Raw genomic sequence first — 22,754 nt, forward strand, 5'->3', positions numbered from 1 at the left:
ACAGAGTTACTGGTAGAAAATAAACAGTCCCATGTGAACTAACACCAAATTCAAAAAGAGACGAAGAAAATTGAACCAGCCAATCAGTTTACACGTATACACGCGTCTGAAAAATAGGCAAAGTTGATTGGTTCACAAAGCGGAAGTTGTTCTCGATCATGTCCGGGCAACACAGGCACTGCGGAAAAGTTAAATAAATAAATTACATCCTATCTAATTTTTAAACACTTTATATTGACCTCCATGCCAAGTGACATGAGTTACGGAAAACGGCGAAGGAGAATTTGTAAGGGCGTAAGAGAACCGCGGCGTTCGTTCGGCGGCTCATGTTGATGACGTTTGCCAAGGTGAAACTACAATCTTCCGAGGAAGGACTACAAGCGCAGATGTCAAAACGAAATGATGACTTTTTTGGGGGGTCACTATTGTTAAAACGTGGGAAACCCAGTGAAACATAGATCCTTACAGTGGATGGAATAGAAAATAGATATATACACTCAGTGGACACTTTATTAGGTACACTTTGCTAGTTCTGGGTGGAACTACAGAAATACTTAAATGCTACCTGGCAGAAATTTAATTAGATACTGGAGTGTGGGAAAATCCCAGTAGATCAGCAATTTTTAAAATACTCAGAGCTATCATTCAAAGCCATTTAAATTATCTTTCTTTCTTATGGCGATGCTTAAACTTTAAGAAAGAAAGGTAATCATTCATCTTAACCATTTCAGATGCTAAAATGCAATGTGATTGTCTGGTTACATATTTGTATTAGCGAGAAGTTCTAATTTGATCATCTTTGATACCAAGTGAACATTTTTGTCAAAATACAAGACATGTTCCCAAGAAGTATCAGTGGCACTGAAAATACCTGAATTTAAAGGTTAAGAGATGTAGCCCAATAATTTTATCCTTACAGTTTGTGCAAAAGCCCAACTTTTATTTCTTGAATTAATTACATTCTCCATTTTGTAGACAAATTATGACTTGTAGAATAGCTGAGAGCATGCAGGTGGCAGGCTAAACTATGATGACAATGTTCACATGACATTTTCTTTAAATGAGAGATTCGGCACAAGCTTTTACAGTAAACAGCCAGTGGGAGGTGAAAAAACACATTTCTCAGCACTATAGCTATATACTATACTATTTAGTTACTTCTGGTTTTAAACTACACCGTTTGACATTTTATTTTATTTTTTAATCTATTAGCTATATATTTTTAATATTTTTTGGTATGATGTCCAGAGGTACCAAAGAAGTTCAAATGTTTGATAAAAGGGTCTGAAATCCAACTTTCCCTGTGATGAAAGTGACTGTTTTTATGTTAAGGTTGGACTCCTGTGACCCTGTAGGACGTATTTCAGTCAAAAACTAAGGACAGCTGCCAGTGACAGCTAAAGGAAACACACATGGCTTCAGCTGGTTAACCTATGACCTGATAGATGAAGTCCCTTTATTTTGGAATTGTGAATCTCTTGTTTAGCGGCTCTTTAAATTCATACAGACTGATATTTCATACCACACAGTGACAGAAAAACACCTTAGACATATTTAAATATAATCCTAACCCACGAATTCTCAAAACAGAATCAGCAAAATTAGAATTGAGGTGGCACTGAACCTTGACTGACTTGGAAACTTTCCCAACCTTGTGAAACCTTAAACCATGATAAAACACTGCAGAGGCGTGGTTTTGAGTGACAGAGGCAGTGACCTTTAGTTACTTACAGATTACCAAACCACACCAAGTATTAATGTACATTTAAACAATTCTACAAAAGCAACCAATAAAATGTGAACTTACACAATATTATACCATGATAGTTATATTAAAATATACTTTATAATAGATTAATATTAGAATTTTTATATGAAAATTTAAATCTGGATGTAAAGCATGGCCCATCTCAGAGTCTTTGTCTATTGCTGAGTAACTGAAATTTTGATTAACCAATTCACTTTAAAACACAACACCCGGATCTTATGTTGATTAAAAGAAAACCTGCACATGACATTGCACATGACAATGATCACTTCATATATTTATCTTTCTTTGTGTCTCGTACTCCGGAAACATCAACATCATTTCCACAGGAAGTGGTCTGAAGCAGACTTTTGCAGCAGGTCCTTTCTGCTGTCTGTCAAAAGCACATTATCACTGTTTGAAAGATTTGTTTTTAGTCATTTGGGTTCATTTGTTTTTTTCTATGACTGCTGCTCAGTTAAAATAATGGTTGTGTTAATCTGGCTGCAGTTAATATAAAGAATTTCTTCAAAGAAGTGAAACTGGTGGTCTTGTGGTTTTGTTCCGTGATGCTTAAACAGGTTAATATATCATCGTCAGGGTGCTGCTCACATTGTACAAGATGGTGATGAAGATGCACGTTGCCAGGTGGACTCTCCTTTTTGCCCTGTGCTTCACTTGTGTGTCTTCAAATGGTAAGTTTTTTGTTTTTTTAAGAAATCTGAAAATATGATATTTAAAAATGTAAAAAAAAATAATAACCAGTTTTAATGTAATATTTAGAAAAAATGTCTACATAAGTCTGTCAGGTTTTCTTCCAGTCCTTTTTTCTTTTTTTAAATATTTGACTTTACCGAGTGAAGAGCTCAGAATCCGGCCAATGAAAAGTACACTTAATGTATTTAGCCCGTTAAACTATCACTTAACTGTCATGAACTTCATGACATTATTCCCTACCATGTCCAGTTAACTTTGGTTCATAGAGAAACACATTTTGCTGAACATATTTTCTAATAAAATAAGTAAATCAAGTTGTCAGTTGTGAAGTTCAGGGTAAAATCTTCTATAAACTATCTTAGAGCAAGCTGGTTAAAACCAGTTGCAAAACTGGGACATGACACTGGATTTAAAAAAAAGAGACATCTACAGAGTTAAATTAAATAATAAACTTGGTCTGAATGACCACCACGTTCAGATGAGTCAGTTTAAACTCCAGGGATCCAATCACTAAAATGCTTAAATGGAAAAAAGCAGGTGAGGGATTCCAACCAGACCTCAGTGCGGAGGTGGGAACAATGTGGGTTTTTTTCTGATAGTGACACATGGCAACTTGTGTTTATTGGAGAAAGGGTGAACTCTATATCATGCAAAGGTATTTGAAAAGCAAATTCACAAAATAATATTATTATTAAAACTATTCTGAAAATGAAACAAGGTAAACTTTCAGCAGGATTTTGATCTAAAGTCTACCAGCAACCTCTTTCCTAAAGATGAAGTGATCTTAAGATCAGATCACTCATAACACCTGAAGAAAACACAAAGGAAATGTTCAACTTTGGCTTAAACTTAACTAAACTGTTGTTTATCTGCATTTTAAAGAGTATATCTGTTTGATTTTTAACTTTATTTTAACATTTGCATAAAAGATCATACTTTTCTTCTTGATATAGTAACACAGGGTCATTTTTTACCTGTGTGTGGGCAGGCCATGTAAGATTGTTAATGGTTTTAATAAGCATGATTAAGGCTATCACTTATACATTATTAGTCTTTGTCACATTCACTGAGTTACATTTCAGAAATCCACATCCTTTAACGGAGTGACCTAAACTTTCTATTTTGTTTCATTTTTCCCTTTATGATGAAGAATCCTGTGAGCATTTGGGAGTAGGGGCTCCACTTGGTTCATCTGTGCTTCTACCATGCAACATTCAAACAAGCAAATGGGTGACATGGAACTACAGTGGCTCAGGGCAATTGCTCAATCTCTCATCTGAAGGGCACGTTACATTCCTGGACCCCAGAAATGGCCGAGTGAAAGTCTTTCCAAACCAGGGCTCAGAGGGGAACTACTCTATCAGAATTGATGATCTTGAAAAGGCTGACATAGGATTTTATCATTGTATACAGGAGGGAAAATGTGTTCGAGTGGTGCTGTATGAAATAGGTAAGTGGATTTTTACTTGTAGATTTTAAGTTTATTCAATATTAAGCAGCAGCCTGTACTGTTTCTTCCGTCCTTGGATGACAAATGTCAAGGCCCAGCACACACGAAAAGGACAAATAAATAAGTTTCTGTTTCCTGTGATATAGATCTTGTTAAACCACAACTCTTCATGCAGGTACAAAAATCCCATGGCTGGCGATCTACATCTGTGCTGGTGTGACTGCTCTATTTCTGCTGGGTATTGGTGGCTACTACACTTACAAAAAATGCAAAGGTGAGAATTGCCCTGTCTGAAATTTAAAGTCAAAGCTGAGTGTTTTAGTGACTGTTTAGGAGGCTCATTGTATATTGAACTCACTTTTTGATTCTGTTGTAGATATCCATAACAACAAAAGCAACAGCAAAGTAGAGAAGACTACGGTCATTCCCAGTAGTGCAGCTGCTCCGGGTAAGCAACAATTTCAACTCTGTGTCACTCCTGTAATGTTCATTTGTTGGGTGTAAACTAGAAGACATTTGAAATTCGTATTCACACAGAATAACGTTTGCTTTAAAATCATTTAACTATTTTCTTACTGTTTAAAAATTGTATGACAGATGCATAAAATACATTTAATGAAGCATCACTTTCATGGCTATCCATTATGTTTAATGTTCATGTGAATTTGCATTATAATATCAACAATATACATAACACGCTATACAGAGGTAAAACTACAAAACGTGTCTTTATCTATCAAATCATAGACTGTGTACTACTTTTCAGCTGTTCATTTATAGTTTTACAAAATAATTTGATGTTTTTAATCAATATTATTAAGTAACTGTTAGGTCAACTGTTAACCAACGTACTTTAAAGGTGCTATTTCTACTGTTCATTCACTCTTTGACAGTTATTTACATATTTAATTCATCCCTTTTTTGTTTGTGAAGCTGTCCACCTGCTGTCTTCATGTTTAGCAGAACCAAACAGAAGTTACTCTGCTAATGTTTCACTGCAGGTCCCAGTGCCCCACCCGTGACAACAATCAACATACCAGTAGGTGTGCATGTACATGTACCACAGACAGCAAGACCCTACACTCATGATCTTGTTTATGGTGAGTTTAGTCATCTTTTTCTTCTCTTCCTCACTATTAAAAAAACATTTTGAAGTCATTGTATATCAACTGAAAAATGAAAAAAAAAAAAGTTCAATATATAATGTTCTCAAACAATAGAAAATGATGACCAGTTCCCAACCAGTGCTGACCCCACCAGAAGTAATCCACACGGAGCTGTGCAGTATCTGGACAGGACCCAGCCTCAACAGCCCGGTCAAAGCAGCGGTGGAATTTATCCAAATTTGGATCAGTTTCGCTTTGAAAGGGTGGAAAGTCAGAGAACCAGACATAGATTTCATTTAGGTGCTTAGAAAAAGTCAATATACTTACTGCAGTTTGCATTATTGGTGACTTCTAAATTGTAAAAGTGTGAAGTAACCATCTTCTCTTACCCCATTAGAGCTTTTCAGCAGATTACGGCCACCAAGTTTCAGTCAGCATTATTATGGTAGAATGAGCAATTCTAGTCATCTTTTATTTTTATAATGATGCTATCATCATTTCAGTTCTGTCCGATTTTGACTCATCCATTTTATTTCACAGTAAACCAACATGATCTCCGCAAGCAACACGCCAAGTCAAAGCAGGCGGAGAATCAAAAGAGAGGTAGTTTGAGCTCACTGAGTTTTCTCTAAGTGATCAGAATTATTTGTCACTGTGTTACAATAATCACAAAACACTGACTTCTGTTCTTTCCTCACCTGTTTCTTTTCCAGCAGGCCGCGGGAAGAAGAAAAACAAAGACAGTGAGTGCTGACTTCATCTGTGGGCATGTTAGAGATGGAATAATACTGTGCACTGAACTGCTCTCCCGATTTTCCACTCTTTCCCTCTCAGACTGTGAATACAAAAACCCGATTTACAACATGAGCACCGAACAGCTCAGCCACCTGTAGAGAATGAAGGGCACAAATGAAGGAGTTTAAATCTCATTTGAGAATGAGGGCTATGAATTATTTTCTATTTTACTCCTTTAAGGTGATCCATGTCTTCTTGTATTTGTTTGTACTGTAAGTGCGCTGCATTCCACTATTCTCTTGAATGCTGTTAGAATAAAGTTCATCAGTGCCTTCACATATAAACTGATTGCATGATGATGATACTAAAAATGGCTTCTATTGATATGTTTACCATTATGTACAGAGTTGTGTGACTGTAGAGATGTGTGCTGTTTAAACTTACAGATTGTTGTATTGAGTGTGTATGACATTGAAATAAGACTTTCTAAAAAATAAAAACTGCTTTATTGTCTTTCCATTATTTGAAAGAGAAAAATTCAAGATGTTTTTTCTTAAAAACAAAATCCCCCCCCCACACACACGCAGTGACTGTAACTTTAACAAGTTGGGGGGAAACCCATCTTGAAAACCTCACTGTCAACTGGCTGCATCAGTTTGCAGATCACTTTCTGATCTGCTGGGCTGCTTTTACCCTCCTGGTGGGAGAGGTGCCAATTAAAGCTAACAACAACCAGCTGCGCCCTCGCACTCAGTCTCAGCAACCACAAGTGAAGACCAACTTTATTCTGGTGACATTTACTTTCTTTTCACTGCCTATTCTGAAATGTGAAACCCTGGCTGTTTCAAAACGATTTTGAGACACTGCGAAAATCAAAAACGCCACCTTAATTTGCTGTGAGGAGTTCATGTCTCTCTATATATCAAAGATTAAATTCACAGATCTTTTTAATGGCCATTTACGTTTATGGTAAGTCATGCGCTGTCAATATATGTACAGGTATGTAGCTTTCAAAGTGTGTGGAGCTTTGAAATGTTTGTTGTGTCTGTGCTTCTATTTCTATCAATTAACACTCAGATGACCACAGCGGATATTACCAAGTCACTGCTATAGCAAAGCAGTGCCACTACTTCCTGCAAGAAAGTATACAACAGCTTGGTTATCTTAACAGTTGCATCCTGGGGATGTTTTGTGAGAAAGAAAAGTAAGATAAACCCATTGTGTATTCTTCTATAATAGTAAAAGGACTTTTAGTTTCCAAACTTTTCTTTAACTCAACATAAATATACCACAAATCTAACCATTTTCATTGAAGCACGTGCCGGCAGTGGCAGAGTTGAGTCAGAAAAGTGTTGAGTCTTTGCCTCTAATCTGTGAAAGGAAGATGAAAGGTAATGCACAGAAATATCACAATATATTTTAGTTTCTGTTTATCAAATAATTCAAGCATGTTTTCCACAGACGTGTCATCAAAGCAGTTTCTCTGCAGCAAAGATGGCTTCAACATTACCATACACAAGCATGCAACAATGCCCCCTCTGAATCTGGATACAGTCTGGATTCATTCTGGCCAAAATCCCAACTGTAAACCCAAGAAAAGATCAGCTGATGCCATCACTTTCATCTTTCTGACTGTGGCACTCGGTCTATGGTAACCATCAGCCTTTAGAATATAAATAATGCTATATATTTACAGTGTGAGTTATTGCATGTAAATTAAGTACTGCACAGTGGTTGGTCAGATTGCAATATTACCTATTGGATCCCCATTCAAGTGAAACATCACCCCTGGAAAGGCTTCATAATTCATGACCCTCCTTTCCAGTAAGATTTGGACGATGACACACTTCACACCTTTTTTTTTAAAGATAGTTGTCACTCATTCTAGTTTCCTTTTGTCTCACTGTGCAGTGCAGCTTTGCGCTTACTCAAATGACTCAACTAGGCATCAGGGTTCAGCAAAAAAAAAGTCAGAGCGCCCACCAAAAATGAGGAGCAAAGGAACAAGAACTGAACTGAGGATTGCCAAAAGTCAAAGTTTCATTCCTATTTTTGTTTAAAAAAAATTTTTTTGTATTTGTTAATATGATTAAAATGTGGTGGGTCTTACTCAGATATGTTTATCTGCAGATTCCTCATATAGGTCTTTCTATTCCCATTTTGACCATCCAATAGGAGCTGAGCGTGGCCAGCCTGTGTATGTGGAGCTGTTTGTAGTCAAACGTGAGGACAGGGACTTTGTTCTGCTGCCGGAGGACAGCTGGGCTAAACCGACCGAGGACTCAGATGGCCCACAAAGATGGAAACTGCTGCTAGTGATAGCCACAAAACAGTTATGCTGCAAGTTTCCAGTACAGAACTAGGATAATCCTCCATTCACAAGTGGTTTGTGGTTAGACTTTTCTCTTTTGTGAAATCCCCAACAGCTGAAAACCTAGTATGTTAAAGAGAATTTGGAGAGAATTTGTATCATTTTATCGTTAAGCTTTACTACAGTTCTTTTTCTCCTACAGGTGTATTTCCACTGAAATGTCAAGATCTCTAAGGGGCCAGGGTGCCTGCAGCCTTGCAGCAGTGGGAAATCGACTTTTAAACTGTTCATCTTTTGTCTTAGAAATCTAAAAATAACACTGATCTCACACATTAACATGTAACACTGTGAACAAAAGATTGTTTTCTTTGTTTTGGGGGAGTGCATAAATCAGGAAGACGTCCTGGATCACTATATGACAATCAAATCAACCAAGAACTGTACAATTTGTAATGAATATTAAATTGTACCTTGGCTCCCAAAAGATGTTTTCCTTATAATATTTGATCACATATTTAATTCTATAATCCTTCAGTCACTGCACAGCTTTATTGTCACTTTGGGTTCTTTGTGTCAGCAGCAGGGCTGGACTGGAAAAAAAATCAGCCCGGGCATTTTGACTAAAAACAAACACACCAGGTATTATAGGAAAAGCCATAAAGCCTTTAAATGAACACAAACGCTTTTGTGACAGTGATGCACACTGTCTTGTTGGTATATATGTATGATTTCTATATATTTTGCATCAGATGACCACTTTGATTGTAAGATTCTGATAATTATTTATTAAAAGCTAGACATTCTAAATGAGAATAAGAAAGAAGTATTTCTTTGTGCCCCCCTTTCCCTGTTAATGCCCTACCTGACCCAAGGCAAAACTTTCTTAGACCCGCCCCTGTACAGTTACCAGCTGTCAGCAACTGTCAGAAACGGTTCGTAACTTCCCTTCAACTCATTCGTCACCAAAGGTAAACCTGTTTCTCCATCACCTGTCCAGCTCTGATTCAGTAAGGACAGCTCCCGGTTTCATCTTCATGTTTCCCTCTCACCACATATCCAAACCGATATGACCAGCAGCATGTACGGCTGTGGCTCCAGCAAACATCAGCTGATAGAAAGTAATATTAAATAATATCTAACAACAGCTTATCAAGCTTAAACGTGCTACTGTTGTTTAGCGTGACAACAGCTGGTTTCCTCTTTATGGCGCAAAGTGGGCGATAAACAAGAAAGACGGGACTTGCGACAAAAAAGCTCAGTTTCATGATTGAAGTAGCGACAGGAGAGGGAGACGGCGAGCAGAGGCAGCTGCTCAGCGTAAAGACACAGAATAACTCCAGCTTTGTGTCTTTTTTTTATTCTAGCTGAAGTACGGGAGAAATAGCGTTCCTTTTCACCTCAGTACCATTTTCTTTTGTTTGTCTGTGATAAGATTGCTTTCAGAGCCGTTGCCCAAGCAAGGGGACGGTGCATCCGACCTACTCGGTTATAATTGGCCCAGCCCAGAGTCGATCGTGACCAATTGGCCAATCCACCACTTTTCATTGTTTATACCGTTACAAACAAAACAAAACAAACAAAAAAACATCGGCCCATAAAAACGAAAAATCACCATCGGCCCGGGCAAATGCCCTGTATGCCCGATGGTCAGTCCAGCTGTGGTCAACAGGTTGTCTGCTCAGATGCACGCAAGGAACAGATGTTGTGTAAAGGACGGTGTTGTTGTTACGAGTAGTTACGATAAAAGACCAGCAGATGTCGCCCTATGTCAGCTAGCACATTAACATTTTCAGTGTCTGATTGAAACAAATATGGATCTGCAGCTTTTGTTCTGTAAATCTGTTTGACTCATTCAGATTGTATCAGAATCGATCTCTAATGAACTACATCCGCTAACAGCTGACATCACGTGGAACCAAACGAAAAAGTACAATTTGAAAATATCCATTCAAATTCAATAAAAATTGCGAATCTTCACATTTGTGCACGGGTTTAAACAAACAAGCATTTTTTTTTAATAATGGACAAAGTGGCGCTCATAGAGAGAGAGTGATAGTGAGGGGGGAGGGCAGAAAGTAAAAGTCACAGCAAGATACCAGAGACAACATCTGTCAACAGGAATCGACCTCAAAAATCATCTAAACATGGATCCCGGTATACTTGCACTTATACGAACACTTAAACAAAGAAACGATCAGAGACGGAGTAAGACTGAACAAACTACACTCAAGAGCTTCAAAATTAAGAATTTAAGGGTTTAAGATGAGACACTTAATCTTATTTACAAGCATTCAAACTCCCTAAACAACAAATGGTAACCAGAACTCAAATAAAGCAAGAACCCAAACTCCATACCTCACATAGCACAAAAAAAAAAAAGAAAAGAAAAGAAATGAAGCGCAAACCAACACAAAACAAAACACCGGGGGGAAAAACCAACAACTTCGAAATAACTTTTTAAAAATTATGTTGGTTTGATACCATTGATACAGACTCAGTTATCAGCTATATCATGCAGAATGATGATGTGTTATTTTAAACTATAGTTTTAATTGTATTGTGCAGGGTCAGCGCCAGAGCAGATGGACTGGATGGGTAACATTCTTTAACAGGCGGACATTAGATTCAGCACACCTAAAAATGCATAAATAAAAACATTTTAATTTTACTTATAACTGTAAAAGTAGGTCAGTAGAATTCAGCTGAGGGGGAATAGTGACCTTTTTGGACAGCCTGGACCCCTGGAGCCCGTCCATAATGCAGACACTGGTGTAGATTATTATGATAACACTAATTGTTAAGATCTCCCTCACCTTAAATTTAACACCACACATCGCACACTGAACAAAATGACAAACTGATGGTCTTTTCTGTCCTGCTAGCAAAAAGTAATTTAATGATTAATGTGTTTCTTCTGCTTTCTGTTTTGCAAAAGCAAGCTTGGATATGATGCATAATGAGATCATAACAGGATACACAAGAGAAAGTTAAGTTAAAAAAAGAAGTTAAAAATCGCCCACTAAAGGCTACACTGCATAACAAGTACGTCTCTGTTTGGCTGTTTTCTCTGCACACACTGCACCAAGGAAAAAATACCTTTATTTTGAAAGTTGTGTTCGAATTAGGCCCACCCACCCGTTTGTTTTGTCAGTGCCAAATATACTTCCGGATGGACCCTTTAAATAGAACCTGTGGTCTCGCGTGTTGTACCGTGATGCTCAAATAGGTTAATACACCATCACCAGGGTGCTGCTCACATTCTACTAGATGCTGATGAAGATGCACGCAGCTGGGTGGACTTTTGTTTTCTGTCTGTGCTTCAACTGTGCGTCTTCAATTGGTAAGTGACTCTGTGGAAGTCTAAAAAGTATGAAACTAGTCTAATTAATTAAAAAAAATAAAAACAAAATGTGGATTGAAATATTTTGGCTGAATATTTGGACTGCTGACCCAGTGGATAGTTCAGAAAAATATTTTTAATTAGACTTAAGATATATTAATTAAACTAATCAACTAACATTCATGAGGTTGATTATTTTTGCATTTATTATTTATAATTGCATTTATTAAAGGAAGTGTGAACGTCATATGCAAAAGTATTTAAAAAGCAAGTCTAACTCACAGTTTACCATCCAACTGATAAAAGACAATCAAACCTAAATCCAACAGTCACGAACCCTAAAGGAAATACAAAGGAAACTTCTGTGATATGTTTTACTGAAACATAACCAGAGATCTTTCTTGTAAAATACAGTGCTTGTGTCTTTAAAATACCTTTAAAATACCTACTACTTGCTTTGACACTTTCTTGTTTAATGCACTGAAACAGACATATGTTTAATTGTACTTTAGGTCTTTAATTACCTAGATATGATTGTTATACTGTTTAAATATGTTTAAAACTGTATTTTTATCACTGTGTGGCTGGGTTGTATAAGATTGTTAGTGTTAAGGTCTGTGCAGGCAGACCATGATGAGTGGAAAGTAGTGGACCCAAATGCAGATTAACAAAACGTGGAAACGGAACTGGATTATAACAAAAGTTGCACCTTTTATTGAGGCCGAAAAACAGAACATGAACCAAAACACTCCTGCTTCTTCTTCCCTGTCATAATCATTCACTTTTATTGAAGAAATGAACATGTCATGAGCTCTGAATACCTGCAGTATGGAGGAGTAAGAGGTTGTTCTGTTGGCTCTGATCATCTGACCATTAGATGAGTAACCTAAACTTTCTATTTTGTTTCATTTTTCCCTTTTTGATGAAGAATCCTGTGAGAATTTAGGAGAAATTGGTGAAGAGCACAGACTGAAGGCTCCATTTGGTTCATCTGTGCTTCTACCATGCAACATTCAAACAAGCAACTTCAAATGGGTGACGTGGAACTACAGTGGCTCAGGGCAATTGCTCAATCTCTCATCTGAAGGGCACGTCACATTCCTGGACCCCAGAAATGGCAGAGTGAAAGTCTTTCCAAAACAGGGCTCAGAGGGGAACTACTCCATCAGAATTGATGATCTTGAAAAGGCTGATATAGGATTTTACCACTGTATACAGGAGGGAAAATGTGTTCGAGTGGTGCTGGAAGAAATAGGTAAGTGGATTTTTATTTGTAGATTTTAAATTAATTTAATTTTGAGTTGTAGAGTTTCTTCATTTTTGAATAACAAACCGCTGCTCTTCATGCAGGTACACAAAGAATCCCGTGGCTGGTGATTTACATCTGCGCTGGTGTGACTGTTCTATTTGTGGTGGGTGTTGGTGGCCACTATTGCTACCAAAAATGCAAAGGTGAGAACTTGCTGTGTCTGACTGGGTTGTCAAGTGATTGTTTTGGAGGGTGGATTGGTCACAGAAACATTGTACCAGACAAATCATTAAACTGCCAAACTGCAAGATAGCCCATGTTTACAGTCCCGTAGAATTTGTATCACAGAGAAAATGTTTTGTTATTTTTATTTTTTTTGTTTAGTTGTTGTTGTTGTTGTTGTTTTTTAAAGTTGTTTCAAACAGTAATCAATTAGCTAATGATTCCAAAATAAATAGGATCTGTTGTCCCACAGCATGATGCTAAAAGCACCTTTAACACAAACAAATAAAACAATAAATGTCAGACTACTGGAATAACAAATGTGAAATCTAAAATAAAATGTATTGTTTGTATTCGTACAGGAGAAGACAGGTGAGAGGCCACAGAATCTTCCTTCTATAATTAATCCTCAGAAGAGGGAAAAGAGAAGAAGGATCAAGAAGAGCAAAAATGAAAATACTGAAAAGTTACTAAATTACAAAATTCTATAAACAAAATTATTCATTAACTAACTGCAATTAATGACATCTAAAGCCATTTCTAAAGCTTCAGGATTTCAGAGAACCACAGTGAAAGCCATTATCCACACATGGAGAAAACTTGGAAAAGTGGTGAGCCTTCCCAGGAGTGACCGCCTAACAAGAAGACTCCAAGATCGCATTGACCTGATCTAGGAAGTGAAAAAGAAAACAGAACATCATCTCATGAACTGCAGGCCTCACTTGTTTCAGTTAATGTCAGAGGTCATGATTCAATAATAAGAGATATTGCTCCTTATCACAACTGTTTGGTTTGAGAGTTTTGCTGCTGCCGCACAACCAGTTATTAGGTTTAGGAAGCAATTACTTTTTTCACACAGGGCCAGTTAGGTTTGGATCATTTTTTTTCCTTTAATAAATGAAATCATCATTTAAAGACTGCATTTTATACTTACTCAGGTTACCTTTGTGTGATATTGAAGTGTTTGTTGGTCTGAAACAGTTTGACAAACATTCAAAAAGAAATCAAGAAGAGGGAAAAACACTTCTTCACAGCACTGTATGTATATATGCAGATTTTTTTTTCTTTTTTGACACTTCCCTTCCACAACCCACTGTGGCTTATGGTTCTAATTTAAACTCTTACAGAAACCTGACATTTATGCAGTGTGTGCATCCACGTGTAAATTGCATTGGCTTCTAAAAGAGAAGGTTTGCTTATCTGTTGTTTACTAAAATATAGCAAGTGACAGCAACCACCAAATAAAACTAACAAAGAAAAGAAATATGCAAGTTATATATATTTCAAACATATTAATTTTACTTGACACATATATACTCAGTATGCATGTTTTTGGGGGGTTTTTTGGGGTTTTTTTGCAACGGATTATCCAGAACCAAGTTTACTGGGTTCTGTCAAGATCAATAAGTTCAGCTGCTCAGTTCAGTGTTGAAAAAAGGAAAAATAAGTTTTGTACACACCTATTTGCAAACCATCTATTAGCTTCTTAATTTGTAGCGGAAGCGGACATATACCAGAAGAGTTTAATCTGAGACATTCCTTAGCTGCTGCTTTTAACCGTGTTGAATTACAATATGTCTCTCTCCTTTTTCTCATGTACTCCTATTACTATGCAATATTTAGAAAAAAGTGAGAACTGTATAAGTCAGCTGGGTACATTAAAGTTGCAGGTGATGTTTCTGTGTGTGAGTTTCAGCAGCTTCGTGCAAACCACTAGTTTTTATTCATACACTGTATTTTACCATAATGAGGACAGTGGTTTCCATTCTCTTGGCCCTGAGGCATTAGTGCTAGCAACAACCACCATCTGTGACCGAGAGGGCTTCTTACTAGCTGTTGCTGTAAAAAACTCTCTGTTAAAGGTGGAGCTGCTAACATGTGACTTAATTTGACACATTTTGCCTCGATTTCTAGTTACTATTTCTTTTTCTCTGTCAGCTTTATAGGTCTCTCTTGTTTCTCTGTCGATTTCTCGTTGAAGTCATGATTGTGTTGCTTCACCAGCAGTTCCCCTCTGTGATCAATGGAGATTCAGTTAACTAACGGTGGGGTCACTGCTCCCCCCATTCATAGCCTTCTTTTAGTGGTCCATGAACAACTCAGCCCAAAAAGGTTTTAATACCATAAGGACCTTCACCCTTGTTACGTGCCACCTCTTTGGTTCCATTACCTTTGAATCATTTGCTGGAGCAGTGAATACGTGGGATCATTACCCTAACAGCAGTCACTAAGGGTCATCGCTTCCATAGAAGTTGTGAAGTAGAAGATTTGTGAGTAAAACCAGCTTGTCCCTGTGCGCCGGATTGGGAATTTAAAAGACATCCAGTGGTGAGCTGTGTGGTTGTGATTTCTGGGAGAAGGTTGTCATTGGAGAAGGGAGCCGGAGATCGACAGACGGATTGGTGCTGCTGCACCAGTTCGTCGTGGTGAAGAGGGAGCTGGAGAGATTATATCTCTCGGCTGGCCTGGGAACGCCTTGGTGTTAACCCGGATAAGCTGGAGGAGGTGGCTGGGGAGAGGGAGGTCTGGGCTTCTCTGCTTAGGCTGCTGCCCCCGCGACCCGGCCCCGGATAAAGCGGAAGAAGATGGATGGATGTTTGTCATCATCTGAATTAAGTTTTGAGGAGACTGGCCCTTCCTGCTGTTCAGACCTTTTTGAAACTGTGTTTCAGTCTTATTCTCTGTAAATAAAGCACCTTATTCACTTGGAGCCCAGAGTCTTGCCTGTAAATAGGTCTCCATGACAAATGCACACTTGTTTTTGAATGAAATGAATAATATCATTGAAACCAGTTTGGTGATTATATTTTTTTCTGTAACTCATAAGCAGTTTCTCTCTAACTCTCCCTAAACATATCAGGTAACTTTAAGATTATGGCATTCATATTGGATGGCATAGTCATTTCTGAAAGAAAACCAATGGCATTACAACATGCATGTCGAAACAAGACAAAAGCCTGCAAGACTTTAATATGCTCAGGCTTAATTGTCAGCCAACCAAGTGTTTTCTTCATATTTGCAGTGGCTTTTTATGCTCATTTCCAAAATATTCTAAAAGCATCTTTGCTCTTTGATATCCCGTATCAGCTGGCATGTGTTGACAACTCTTGAGAAATTCCTTAAGCTGTCTTCGGGTATATTGCTGCAAGAAATACAAACAATCCACACTGCTTACAGCCGTACCTTCGACACTACTCAAATATTCTGATGAATGTTCTGTACTCAAGAGGTTTTCGTCAAAGATTGGTATGTCTCTGTGCAGCAATGACAATGAAGACTGTTGTTAAAATAACAGAGCTGTAATTCTCATTTTCATGATGTTCATTCATTAAAATTGCTTTGATCAACATTTGGCTGCATAGGCATAGGCATGCTTACGAAGACCCAAGACTGTAACGACAAGCTGACAAACATGTTTTACCAACAACAATGGAAATGCTGTCATTTGGTCCAACATCATCATTACCCACATTTATAGTTGGCAACCTTATTATCACAACATCCATTGTTATCACTATCATGATTATCATAGTCTTTGTACTGGTTTTTGACATCAAATAGCCACTTTCCTATTTTGCGCAATATCACTTTATTACTGTGCATTTGAGTTTCAAACCATTCATTTGTTTCAACATTTTCAGAAAGCTTCAAATGCTTTCTGTTTGGCTGACCTTTACCAGGTTCATTGTCCACTGTGAACAGCAGTTTTCACATTAGTCATTATAATGAATTACTGCCAAATCCTTTTATAAAAGTTGTGATAGGATTTAAATGTCCTTGTTGTAAGAAGGCCAATCTCTTCCAAAGATCTTGAAACAACTTTAATCCTACCGTGACTCCGTGACCTCAACAGAGGTTCTAGGGAGTTACCATGTCGGACAGATCCTTCTCAAAGAATACATTTTTACATTTGTCAGTGACACTTTTTAACTTGATAGATAAAGTTTATACAAAAGTCACTCTGGCAAAAACTGATTGCAGCTTCCATCTTCTCACAGGAATGTTGTTTGTGGCTCATGATGACTTGTTATCATTCATGCATTTGACATATGTTTCGCATATTATGGGCCAACAAATCATTTACAGCTGTTTAAATACTGGAAATCACTTTCTGGCACAACACCTGTTGTATAGAGATTTTGAAACAGTGTAAAACCCATCTTCACAGTGACACCTACTGGGCAATTTGGCAATCGGCACTTTTTTTTTTTTAATTCCTCCAACTTTATTTCAACAGGAACAACAACAATAAGCATAATACATGAAGGAGACATTGTGCTATTGTGCAAAATTATAGTACAGTGGAAGAGTATGTACAATCAAATAAGACAGATATAGATTAAAAGGGAGAAAATAAAGTATTTGTTTTGAAAAAGGAAAAGTAATAAATACAGTGACATTGAATAATTAAATAAAGACAAAAATATTATTAATATTATTATTATTAAAATATTCCCAATATTAATGATTTTTAAAGCTTTCTTGTTGTGAGAGGAACAGATTGTGGTCACCTAGAGTACTATTTCTTTCCTGAAAGTGGAGAAATTTGGTTTCTTGCTTGAGAACTTACATTTATGGATGTGGTATTTGGCGAGGAGTAAAATCAAATTAATGTGGTAAAAAGCATTGCAGTCTTTCTCAGGGGAGTCAGTATAACCAAATAACACGTTTTGGTTTAAAAAGAGAGAGAGAGAGAGATGAAGCTACACAGATTTACATAAAATCTGTGTAAAGGTACAAGATGAAAATAAAAACTAGCAAGTCTCTGGGACGATTTTACCAAAGGGACAAAGGGTATCTATATCGCTCTTATATTTTTGAAAAGAGCTTTTAACAGGGTGAAATCTATGAATTAGTTTAAATGAAATTTCCTCACTTTGTTAGTAAGAAGGAATTTTTGTAAAACTGAACATATTGCATAATGTTCTTCAGATTTCATCACAGGTGTTGATTGTTATACTCTTTAAATGTAATGAAGGTTAAGGTGTCAAAAAAATAAAAATAAGGGAAAGCGAGCAGCATGATGGGTTGGGAAGAACACACATGGAAGTACGAGGGGAACACGGGAACAGAAAAGGGAGACAAGATATGGACATGATGTGACATGACAGACTCAAATAGGAAACAGGGAGTAGCATATCTGCAAAAAACATGGAAACAGAAATATAATTAAACATAGAAGCAAAACCAGGACTAAACTCAATACTAAATGAGAAAAAACTAAAACATTAACACAAAGAAATCACAAAACAGCATAAACTCAAAATGCCGGGTCAGTTTACCCAGAACAATGACATAAGAAGAGAAACTTTAGTTAGGCTTGTATTTTTAACTGATCCACCTCATGTTGTGTAGCCTTCTGAATTTTAAACTTATTGGGCTACATGCTTGTTTATTACATAGGATATACAGTACACAAAATCAACATTCACATTTTTTAACTGAAGTGTTTAATTATTTGAGCTAAAGCCAATAAGAAAGTTACAAACTATGCATATATGAAACGTGTATACTTGCTGCATTTAATGTATTTTAACCATATATAATATATATCACATAACGTAACACCTGGAAGTGTAAAGAAATGCCTCTGATTTCCATGCCACTCTAAGCCTCGGGTACGCACAGAATGTTTTTGTTCACTGTGTGGTTAAACTTGGCGCGGTTCTAAGCTTCGTTTCTATTGGTCACTTGGGTCGCTATTGCGCGGAGCAAGCATTACAAAAGAATGGGTTTCGGAGCGCAGCGCTGCGCATGCCGCGTCCCACGTGAAAGGGCCTTAGGAAGAAATCTGAAGCAAGGAGGAGGTCCAAACCCAAACTTCGTGGTTTTGTTGTCTAAAGACGTTATACCATCACCAGCGGGATGGTTTTATATAACGAGATGCTGATGAAGATGCACGCTGGAAGGTGGATTTTTCTTTTCGCCCTGTGGGTCGTCTGTGTGTCTTCAAATGGTAAGTGCTTCTGTGAAAAGTGTAAAAAAAAAAAAAAGAAAGAAAGAAAAAGGTCTAATCAGTAAACCTTTTTGATCAATACACGCTTTTTAAGTTCTTTTGATTGAATATTTAAACTTAGTGAACAGTTCAGAAATCTGTTGATGAAAGTTACTCTTAATGTATTTACATCGATAAACTATCAACTAACATTCATGAGCTTCGTGACGTTATTTCATAACGTATTAAATTCTCTACCATTTGATTAACAAAAAACTCAGAGCAGAACTCTCAGAGCATAGCTTTCATTGAAATAAAGCACATAACATAAACTCAGTGAGAATTTTCCACCCGCTTCAGATATTGTCACTGATAACATTCGAAGCGGATGAATTTCCAGGATTTTTGCAACCTGTTTATCTTGCGTCTTCCGCAGTTTTGCTTTCAAACATGTCTAAACGTGAATAGAATTTGAACAGACAAAATAAATAGAAACTTTTTGTCCAATATTGTGTGATCGTGTTTTGTTTATTGTAGGAGGAAGCTTGCACTCTGAAGTATGAAGAAGCATTTAGAAAGCAAACTCAAAATCACTATAGTCATGATATCCTGGAGTATCAAACCGAAATCCTACCGATTAGTCACGAAGCTTGAAGAAAATACAGGAGAAACTTTTATCACAGCTCATACCAAACTAATAATAATACAAATATTTTCTCTGCATTTTTAACTATATATCCGTACTACCTTTCAAGATTTTTTTTTAATACTGAGCAATACAGAGAAATAAGATTTATATTTCATAGATTCACATCCTTTAATGCTTACTTGAAGATATAAAGTCTGGATTTCTACTGTAAGGAGGAGAAACAGGTTCTTCTGCTTGCTCTTTAGTCATTTGAATATGAAATGAGTAACCTGAACTTATTCTCGTATTTAATTTTCCCTTTCAGATGAAGAATCATGTGAAGATTTAGGAGAATTTTGCAGCATGAGCAGACTGAGCATTTCACTTGGCTCATCTGTGTTCCTACCATGCACTGCTCGACCAACCAGTTCCAACTGGGTGACATGGAGCCACATTCCCAAAGGGGAGGTGGTCAACCTGTCACCTTTAGGACATGTTAAGTACCAGGACCCCAGAAATGACAGAGTTAAAACCTTTCCATTTTGGGGCTTGGAGGGAAACTACTCCATCAGAATTGATGATCTTGGGTTAACAGACCTCGGATGTTACTCCTGTATACAGGGTGAAAACTGTTTTCAAGTGGTGATGGTTGAAGTAGGTAAGTGGATTTTTATTTGTTTAAGTTAAGTTAAGCAGCAACCTGTACAGTTTCTTCCTTTTTATGGTCACAAACCTCAGGCTCAACATACACAAAAGGACAAAAGAATAAGCTACCGTTTCCTGTGATTAATATGTTGTAGAACCACCTGCAGGTACAAGAAGGGACATGCAGACGATTTACATTTGTGTTAGTGTGGCTGCTCTCCTTCTGCTGTGTGTTGGCGCCTACACCTGCAAGAAATGCATAGGTGAGAACCTGACATGTCTGACATTTTCATTCAGTAGAGATGGTAAAAGAATCTGGGTGGTTGAATTACTAAGTGGGTCAAAGTTACCTTACAACGTTGCTTATAAAGCAATATTGTATGCTTCCTGTATATAATGATGTGACTGTCAACATTTTTATGTGTATTTTCAATAAACTGTGTGACTCAGGCAGAAACATAATGATAATGATTTTGTTTGGGAAGTGTAAAATAAAATCTTTTCTTTGTTTGTGTACAGGAACAATACAGTAAAGTGCCACGGAATTTTACTCCTACTCATGTTCATCTTCAGCAGAGGGGGGAAAACAAACAAAAACTAAAAAAAAGCAAAAAAGCCTAAAAAGAGCGCAAAGAAATACTAATGATTAAATTCTACAAATAAGTAAATTATTCACATCTAAAAATAAAAAAATCATTGTTAATTCTGCTCTATTACTTTTTTAGTTTTGTATATAATCCAACTTAATTTCTTGTGGTTGTTTTTTCCTTGAAAATTTCTTGGTGAACTGTGTGTTCCATCATTGTAACACAGGTCTATGCCTTACTTTCTGGTTGTATCATTATTTTGTTCTGTGAACTGTTTTGTACTATTATCAAATAAATCAAAGAAGAAAATTGCAGGATGATGATCAATGGAATTGCAACATCTATTAAACCTTAATCATATTTGTATATAGTCTATAGTGTAGCTTTGACACCCTCGAGCTCAGGAGGAAAATTAATGAGGGCACGCTGTTGAACAAAACATGCTACAGAATTATTTCCATATATCACCTGTACTCGCTGGTTAACGGGACACACAACAACAGTCCAAAAAATAAAGAACTAAATTCACACCTCTTTTGTTACACAGCATTTTGAGATCCCACTCTACTTTCTAGTCTGTCACTTTGGACTGTCTTCAGGTTTTTCTTTATTCAAGGATTAAAATGGGGTTTTGGCAGGCAAACACAGTCCAAACATCAGTGATAGAACTAATCAAACGCTATTTTATTTTTTATTTTCTCTCTGTACTTGTTGTAAAAAAAAAAATAAATAAATAAAAAAAGTACTGCCTGAACTTACTTAGACATTTGGCAGCTGTTGTGTGAAAGTTAATAGAGCAAAGCATTCTGTTAAATGCACGAAGCTGTCGGTTTTGTGGTTTTCTTCTGTGAAGCTTAAAGGGTTTACTAAAGCATTGCAGGTAGCAGCTTACATTGTTAGAGATGCTGATGAAGATGCACGCTGCCGGGTGGAGTTTCGTTTTTGCCCTGTGTTTCATCTGTGTGTCTCCAAATGGTAAGTGCTTTTTTCAAACCTTTAAAAAGTGTGAATACATGCTAATAAAATTTCATGTCACAAAAATCAGTTTTGCTAAAAAATGAAAGAAAAAAAAATACTACAAAACATCAGCTTTTAAACAATATATATTGTACATTATTCTTTTGATTGCATATTTTTGGTTATATGTTTCATGAGCTTCATAGCATGGTCTAACATATATTTAGAATTTGAATATATGTTGTCAAAATTCATGAAGACAACCAAGATCCTTTCAAATTGTAGTTCAAAGCAATAGCAAAATAGAGAACCGCATCTGCTTTCTCTGGTTTTTAATCTGATTTCCATCTTCATTTTCATCTTCATCCTGTATTCCCAGCTGATATACTTTTAAAATTGTCTAAACTTGATAGGAAGAATAAACATGTAGATAGACCAGTGTTTACAATTAGTCTGAAATTAAACTTAAAGTCATTTGTGTAAATAAGTGATTAAAACAGTAATTAAAACATTTATATTGAGATAGCAGGAGTGTGTGACTTAATTCATATTATTTAACCTATTAATGTATTTTTTACAGTAGTGGATGCAAAGTTTTCTTTATTCGGTGCAACGGCTGTCTTTATTAGTGTGAGCTCTGAGGTGTGCAGAAATGATTAGCAAATATTGTAAACTCTATACATATTTCAACATTTTTACTCAAAAAAAAAAAAACAATGAACAAAAAATGCATTTTTTATATATATAGTATCACAGGGCTTTTTTGTTGTTGTTATGTAAGCAGCTCATATAAATGACCTAAATCAGCTTTATCATTGAAACATTTCATTTTAACTCACCTGCTGAATTCTGTCATAATAATTAAATTACATTTTAAAAATGTACTCTTTTAAAGTTTATTTGAAAATATAAGAGTCGTGAATAGCTGCTGTGGGGATGAAAAATAGTCTTGTTGTGGCTTTTTGGTCATCTGAATATGAAATGACCAAACTTGACTGTATTTCATTTTTCCCTTTAAGATGAAAAATCTTGTGGGGATTCAGAAGACTTCTGTGAGAAGATCATTCTGAGAGTTTCACTTGGCTCGTCTGTGCTCCTACCATGTAACCTTCGACCAACCATCCC

General features: G+C 36.7%; 1 protein-coding gene across 1 annotated transcript; it reads left to right on the top strand.

Annotated features, from left to right (window-relative positions):
- The first annotated feature begins 2,347 nt into the window (after positions 1-2,347).
- Positions 2,348-6,080, top strand: LOC134641691 (uncharacterized). The gene is made up of 10 exons (XM_063494200.1): positions 2,348-2,442; positions 3,615-3,914; positions 4,090-4,188; positions 4,291-4,362; positions 4,916-5,014; positions 5,135-5,320; positions 5,418-5,465; positions 5,561-5,623; positions 5,734-5,763; positions 5,855-6,080. Exons 1-10 carry the CDS (start codon positions 2,370-2,372, stop codon positions 5,911-5,913), a joined length of 1,029 nt encoding a protein of 342 aa, XP_063350270.1. The 5' UTR covers positions 2,348-2,369; the 3' UTR covers positions 5,914-6,080.
- The last annotated feature ends 16,674 nt before the right edge of the window (positions 6,081-22,754 follow it).

The sequence above is a fragment of the Pelmatolapia mariae genome, linkage group LG14 (assembly GCF_036321145.2).
Source record: "Pelmatolapia mariae isolate MD_Pm_ZW linkage group LG14, Pm_UMD_F_2, whole genome shotgun sequence".
Taxonomy (NCBI): domain Eukaryota; kingdom Metazoa; phylum Chordata; class Actinopteri; order Cichliformes; family Cichlidae; genus Pelmatolapia; species Pelmatolapia mariae.